This window comes from Prunus avium, chromosome 4, assembly GCF_965620075.1.
Source record: "Prunus avium chromosome 4, drPruAviu1.hap1.1, whole genome shotgun sequence".
NCBI lineage: Eukaryota > Viridiplantae > Streptophyta > Magnoliopsida > Rosales > Rosaceae > Prunus > Prunus avium.
Genome location: NC_142287.1, coordinates 28524162 through 28531632, shown reverse-complemented (window position 1 = coordinate 28531632; position 7471 = coordinate 28524162). Strand labels below are relative to the sequence as shown.

General features: G+C 37.0%; 1 protein-coding gene across 8 annotated transcripts; it reads left to right on the top strand.

The window, feature by feature from the left end:
- The first annotated feature begins 270 nt into the window (after nucleotides 1–270).
- On the top strand, nucleotides 271–3381 carry LOC148295170 (G-type lectin S-receptor-like serine/threonine-protein kinase At1g67520). Of its 8 annotated transcripts, none has more exons than XM_088251697.1 (7): nucleotides 271–1438; nucleotides 1545–1687; nucleotides 1795–2001; nucleotides 2123–2333; nucleotides 2477–2714; nucleotides 2831–2981; nucleotides 3073–3381. In XM_088251697.1, exons 1-7 carry the CDS (start codon nucleotides 271–273, stop codon nucleotides 3379–3381), a joined length of 2427 nt encoding a protein of 808 aa, XP_088107823.1. The 8 variants fall into 8 exon arrangements, with proteins under 8 accessions (XP_088107823.1, XP_088107822.1, XP_088107820.1 ...); XM_088251696.1 differs by having other exon boundaries at nucleotides 271–1481; nucleotides 1591–1691; nucleotides 1790–2001; XM_088251694.1 differs by having other exon boundaries at nucleotides 271–1492; nucleotides 1575–1687.
- Nucleotides 3382–7471: the final 4090 nt, after the last annotated feature.

The following is a 7471-nucleotide window of genomic DNA, read 5'->3' as shown; positions in this document are numbered from 1 at the left end:
TCTCTCTCTCTCTCTCTCTCTCTCTCTCTCTCTCTCTCTCTGTGAGTGTGTTCACCTAACCCTCCTGTGAGCTCATTGACTCGTTTTTTTTCTTCCAGGCTTTGGAACATATGGTTTCCAGCTTGAAAATTTGACGGGTTATAAATATGTAGTTAATTTACATGTCAAAGTGATGAGGTTCTTATATTTCTATATCCTTGCCATTTTTTATTTTCTTTGTACACCTTTGTCCAACAGAAGAGGAGAAAAGACAGAGGCTAATGATTGGATATGATGAAGTGCTTCGTTATGTTGATCATTTTTGCATCCCTGTGGACTTGTCATGACGCAACAGACACACTGAAACAAGGGGACACTCTCAATTCCACAAGTTCCTTGGTTTCTTCATCAGGGAAGTTCTCTTTGAGTTTTGCTGTAAGAAATATCCAGCGCTCAAATTCCAGCTTTCTTTCTATCAAGCACATTAAACGTTATGCAAACTCAGCATGGATTGCGAACCCAGACTCACCTATTTCATCCTCCTCTTCCCCACTTCTTACCTTGGACACCAATAACACGTTGAAAATTACTCACCAAGGTGGCGATCCTTTTGTCCTGTCCACTGCTCCACAAACTAATGACACTAGTACTAGTGTTGTGGCTACCCTTTTGGATTCGGGCAACTTCGTCCTGCAAGAAGTGAGCTCTGTCAATAGATCAACGATCCGGGTGTTTTGGCAAAGTTTTGATCATCCACTAGACACATTTTTACCAGGCATGAAATTGGGTGTTGACCATATAAATGGCCACATTTGGTCTCTTTTATCGCGTGGATCTGACAACAACTCGCTGTCCCCAGGGCCTTTCAGCCTTGATTGGGACACAAATGGACACCAATTGAAAATCAAGAAAGATGGGGTGGTTTATTGGACTAGCGGGGTCTTTTCTGATGGGAAATTTGAATTTATTTTGACTGATGTGTCCAAGAAGAGGTACAATTTTAGCATTGTTTCAAATCAAAATGAAGACTACCTCACTTACACTAGTAAAAATGATCCAGGTGATGCGGAGCCAGAATGGGTTCTATCCTCCGAAGGGGATCTTAGAGACTATGGGGCACACGGTGATGACGATATTATATTTGTACTGAGCTGTGATGGCTACAACATTGTTGGAGGGTGCGTGAAACGGGACCGCCCAAGTGATTGTGTTGAGAAATTTGGTGATGACTTTGAGATGAAAAAAGGTTACTTCAAGATCATCAACTCTAGTAGTATAAATGCTTCAAGACCTGCCAGCTGGTTTGGTACCGGTACTACTGACTGTAAGGCCACTTGTTGGATAGATTGTGACTGCCTTGGATTCGACTTATCATTTCTTAATCAGACTAAGGACGCACGATGCGAATTTTGGAGTGTGGACTACTGTGAGTTCATTGAAGACCTCACTGCCAATACAAGTTTTGTTTTGCAGCCAAAATCATTACCACATTCACCACCTCAGAAAAAGACTGGTAGGTGTCGCTATGTACTAATCTTTCTAATATATTGAGCTTCTCGTTTTAGAATATGTATTCTCACTAACTATATCTCTAGATGCAACACCCACGCGTAAGTGGTTCTGGATTGGCACTTCTATTGCTGCAGCTCTGGTGGTAATGTTGTTTTGCATCTTGTGCTATCGACTAAGGACAAAACTTATACTTTCAGCAGGTAAATGCTTTGAGCATAATGTGCGCATTTGTTAGCCAAAATTTCAAATCTTTGATCATCGTTGTCCTAACAATTGAAATTTGAACTTTCAAAAATAGCCAAGACTAACGGGGCAAAGATTCAGAACGAATTACTTGACTGCATGAAATCTAAGAGACCTACTCATCATGTGAATGGGCTTCAAAATGATGATGGAAACATAAGGCCTCATGATTTAATCGTATTTAGCTATGCATCTGTCTTGGCTGCCACGAGAAACTTCTTAGAAGAAAACAAACTTGGACAAGGGGGCTTTGGACCCGTTTATAAGGTAACATTTAAAATTATAGAAAGTTTTTGTATTTATACTATATGAAAAGCCCAGAAATATATTACGTAGTTCTTTTCTTTTTGAAACAATTACTAATAAATATTATGAATTAACAATTCAGGGAAAATTGGTTACGGGAGGAGAAATAGCTGTGAAGAGGCTTTCAAAATGTTCTGCACAGGGAACATTGGAGTTTAAGAACGAATTGATACTCATATATGAACTTCAACACACAAACCTTGTTCAGCTTTTTGGATTTTGCATCCATGGTGAAGAGAGGATGTTGATATATGAGTACATGCCAAACAAAAGCTTGGACTACTTTTTATTTGGTTAGCAATCAAGACTACTTTACTCTTAGTGCTCGATTTGATCATTTCTTAATCTTAATATGAGAAGCAAGTCATTTCTGATTAACTGTCAAAATCTATAATTACTAACAAATGTTTTACTTAGTTGACTCTATATTGGACAGATTCAAGCCGAGGTGGTCTACTAGATTGGAAGAAGCGTTTTAGTATAATTGAAGGGATCACTCAAGGGTTGCTTTACTTACACAAATACTCGAGAACAAGAATAATTCATAGAGATTTAAAAGCTAGTAATATTCTGCTTGACGAAAGCATGAATCCCAAAATTTCTGATTTTGGTATGGCAAGGATTTCCCCGCATGACGAGGAAGAAGCAAATACTAATAGGGTTATGGGGACATAGTAAGTGAACATTACATCCTTATTATAACATGTTCCACTTTTAGTTGGTAATTTTCTAAACATGCATTTAGATAAGTGGATGTACTAAAGACATTTTGTGTTTCCTTCTTTTACAGTGGTTATATGTCTCCTGAGTATGCTATGAAAGGAATTTTTTCAATAAAGTCCGACGTCTATAGTTTTGGAGTGCTAATGCTTGAAATCATAAGTGGGAGGAGAAACAGTAGCTTCTACAATGATGATCGGATGCTCAATATAGTAGGCTACGTATGTCGAACAAATTAACAATAACAGTTATGGCTAGCTAAATTTTTCTTAATTGAGTTGCTCAATATACTTCTGTACGTTTCTTCTGCAGACATGGGAATTATGGAAAGAAGGTGCAGGGTTGCAGTTGATGGATCCAACACTAGGTGATTCATGTAATGGTGATCAACTGTTGCGATGCATTCATGTTGGTCTACTTTGCGTGGAGGAACATCCAGCCGATCGGCCCACTATGCAAGATGCCGTTTCTATGTTGACAAATGAAAATATGTCACTGCCTGTACCTACAAAACCAGCATTTTGCACAGAAAGAATTGTGGTCACGACTGGCATAGCTGGAAAGGGACCAGAACTTGTATCAATAAATGGGCTGTCCATTTCCGATTTGGATGGACGTTAACACCTTAGACATATAGTCTTCATATATATATATCTATGGGTTAAAGAAAACAAAAGTTTGGGCCAAATTTTTTTGAAAACGAACGTCTTAGGGACTAGGGATTTAGGGCCACTTTATTTATTTATTTTTAGCCTAATGTATTAAAAATATTCACATAAAATTCGTTATATCCACAATAAGTATGTTATGAATAGCATAGGCACATATATAATTATAGATATAAAATTATAAAATTTATTGAGCAAAAGGGAAAAGAAGAAGAAAGAATCAGAAAATTTGGACAGAAATGAAGCTGATTTGGTCTCCCGAGAATGCAACCAAGGCCTACATGGACACTGTTCGATCTGTAAGCAATTCTTTCTTGAAAAGTTTCTTGCTTTAGTTGATTTCGTGCCGTATGAATTTAATTTCTTTGGTTTCATTTGTTTTTCTTGATTTTTATGATCTGGGTTTTGTCTGCAGTGTGAGGTTTTTCATAAAAATCAAGAAAAACAAATGAAACCCAAGAAATTAAATTCATACGGCATGAAATCAACTAAAGCAAAAAACTTTTCAAGAAAGAATTGCTTACAGATCAAACGGTGTCGATGTTGGCCTTGGTTGCATTCTCCGGAGACCAAATCAGCTTCGTTTCTGTCCAAATTCTCCTTCTGATTCTTCTGATTCTTTTCGCTTTCGCTCAATATATGTGAGCAAAGTGAATAGCTATATTCGTATATTAATCGCCACAGGCACATATATATAATTTCACATAGGTTCATGCCGATGGTTATTTGAACATTAAAAAATGATGGAAAAATTACTCGCTAGATTATATGAAAAGGGCATTTTAGGAAAATAAAAAATTCGAACTTGCTAACTCATCATGTAATATCAGCCTTTTCGCACGCGCTTCCGCGCCAGTGAGAGGCTTTTTTAAAAAAACTTTAAATTTATTTTAGAATTAAAAATAATAATGGGTAGTTGTGGTCCATAAAAATAGGATTCATTATCTGATTTTTCTTTTAATTTTATTTATTTTTAAATATGAAAAAGTGTGAATTTACCATATTATCCTCATTTAATTAATAATTTCAATTATTAATGTTTGCATTAACCAAGGGCATTTTCTAGTATTTTGAATGTTTCACCATTCTCTGCCTTTTGCTTTATATATATAGATAAGGAAATTTGATGAGTTGAAGTTGCTGAACATATGCATTAAGATCATTTAATTTGAAACAAACACAATTTACAATCCGGGTTTGGAAAATAATAAAAGGGCTGAGTTTCGGGTCAATCAACTAAGGCTTAGTTTGGTATTGCTGTGCTTTTTAAAAAAACTGCTTATGCTGTGCTGTGAGAATAAACAGCTGTGAAGTGAAGCAGCTAGGTGTTTGGTAATTCGTATTTGTAAAAGTGTTGTGAGTAAAAAAAGCAGTGTCATAGCGTTTGGTAAACTTTTTTTTAGAAGTGTTGTGAGAGTGTATAATGACCAAAAAGGGCATAATACAAAAGTGTTATTTATTTATTTATTTTTTTGTAAAACACAAGGAAGTTCAATACACTTACAATTTTTTTTTAAAAGAATCTTAATTATAATTTACACTTTTCCCACACAAAAAGAAAAAAAAAACTCAATGAAACAAATAATGACTTTTTTAAAAAAAATGTATGATTTAAGTTAACTAATAAATAAATAAAAATTTCAAAACTCAAAAGCAGCCGACACCTTTCTTTTTGCCTTTTTCTCATTTTTATTTGTTTCTTCCTCTTCACTTCCTTTCTTTATTCTTCTTCCCTTCCCAGTGTTTTCTTTTCTTCCTCTTTTCCTCTTCCTTCCCAGGCCCCCCACCTCTCGCCCTTTTTTCCTTTCCTCTTCTCCTCCTTTCTCTTTTCTTCTTCCTTCCAAGACTTCTTCCCTTCCCATGTTTTTTTTAATTCTTCCTCTTTTCTTCATCCCAGGCCCCCTCCCCCCCTTTTTTTCTTCCTCTTCTCCTCCTTTCTCTTTTCTTCATCCTTCCCAGACCTTGTTTTTTTTTTTATAAAGTTGGTATTTGGGTTTGGCGATGACGCTTGGGACGTCGATGCTACATGCCCACCTCTCTCTCTTTGCTTTATGGATGTGAATAGTGGGATTATAATATTGGGTTTGTGTTTTGGTGGGGAAGGCAAGGAAGTTGGGGGTTTGGTTTTCTTTTGCTGAATGAGATAATTGGTGGGTAATCTGGGTGTTGAATTTTATGTGGCTGTAGAGATGATAAACTGTGGAGCTAAGGTTGGGGTTTTTTTTAGTTGGAGGGAAAGAAGATATTCTGGGTCTGTAAAATAGGGAGGTGGGTTGGTGAGGTTTTGGGTTGAGATGGTAGCTTTGACGGATTGAGGAAGGGGAGCAAGTTGCAGAGAGAGGATGAGGCAAGCAATCCAGAAAATCAAAAAGGAACGACACTTGGGAGGTTCGAACTCGGGATGATGAGGATATAGCATGTAATTGTGTGAAACAAATGAGGGCAATATGGGCAATTTGAAATTTTCATTTAAACCTCCGCATGCTTCTCCTCGCAGCAGTTTTCAGAAGCAGCTCCCCACCTGCTTCTGTTTTTCAGCTTTGAATGACAGCAACTTATTAAATAAGCAACTTATTTTTGTTTTACCAAACACCCAAATCTCCAAAACTTTTTTTTAAAGCTGCTTATTTTTTAAGTTAAGCAACCCCAAACCAGCCCTAACCCATTAAAATACTTATATAACCCCTTTATTAAAGGCGTTATTTCAACCAGTGTAATATCCGCCAATCCACTAAAAATAAATGGAAAAAGTGACCTTAGCACAAATAGAAGGGGATTCAAACCCCTGCCACTTCCATTTATCTTCTAGCGCCTTATCCACCATGTTGTTGATAATTTTGTGATTATATGCTACAACATTTAATATTTATACTTTCTATACAAGCTATTTTTTCAAAGAAGTAGAATTTCACATGTATATTGTTTGATATTTATATTTGTGAAACCCCATATTTATAAAATTATATATTTTGAAGATTTAATATTTTGCTATTTAGTTTATAAATTTTATATATATATATGTATGGAGCTTCAGTGAAGGGATCCCTCAAATCTTATTTGAGGGACACCCTTACAGGGTCCACTCTGTATTGTATTTCACTAATCTAAACCATATATTTTTAGATACTCATTCAAATATCATATCTACAAAAAAATACTTGAATCCGATATCATTTGACCACACAATTGAATTATTGAAATTTTAGTACTTTCTTGAAGCACCATGTTCATTGATTTTGTAGGACTCAATTGGATATCGAAACGGAGAATTATGTTTATCTCATTTTATCTCTTTTACTGCCACCTTCTTTTTAGTGTTTCTTTTTCCCCCACAAAAACCAAAATTTCCACACGTGATAATCATGCTCGCCTCTCTCCTTGCCACTTTCTTTTTACTGCCTCTTTGTATAACATATATACTTTTGTTTCTGTTTCCCCGGCTAAACATTTGTACAAAATATTTAGAAAAGTACTGGAACTCACAATGTAGTAGATACAAACAAGCGGAACACAATTGCCGCTGCTATTCGGCAACAAAATCCTACTATTGTTGTTGCATGCATGGAGTGTCCTCTTAGCCGGCTTGGCTATTGGAGTATACTACAATCAAGCTTATAACTCTCAAATTTATAAATTTTTATCTTGGTTTAGTTCCCACCCAAGCTGATCAGGAGTTGGTATCATGTGAACTAATTTACCGGAAAACCATTTTTGTCTAAACCCTAACTAAACTTTTTCTCTCTGCGCCGCTCTACCTTGGGGGGGGGAAAGGAGGTCCTCTCCTCCTCCCCTCTCCTCTGGATTACTCTTCTCTATCCTGTTACTGCAGCTGGTGTATCTCCTTGCTGAGATCTGCCGACCCATCTTCTCCCCCTCTCGTGGGTGTTCCTGCTCACCCCTTTGCGGGTGTGTCCGCTCTCCCCTTTGTGGGTGCTTCCGCTTTCCCCTTTGTGGGTGTACCTGTTCCCCCCTCTGTGGGTGGTCTGCTCTCCCCTCTGTGGGTGCTCTACTCTCCCTCTGCGGGAGTTTTGTTCTCCTTGGCT

What these genes read in the sequence shown, in the direction of transcription:
- LOC148295170 (XM_088251690.1), top strand. Translation starts at nt 271, where the DNA reads ATGATGAAGTGCTTCGTTATGTTGATCATTTTTGCATCCCTGTGGACT. An exon ending in TCAGAAAAAGACTGGTAGGT is followed by an intron (nt 1,499 to 1,574) that starts GTCGCTATGTAC and finishes CTATATCTCTAG; the next exon opens with ATGCAACACCCACGCGTAAG. An exon ending in TGCTCAATATAGTAGGCTAC is followed by an intron (nt 2,982 to 3,072) that starts GTATGTCGAACA and finishes TTTCTTCTGCAG; the next exon opens with ACATGGGAATTATGGAAAGA.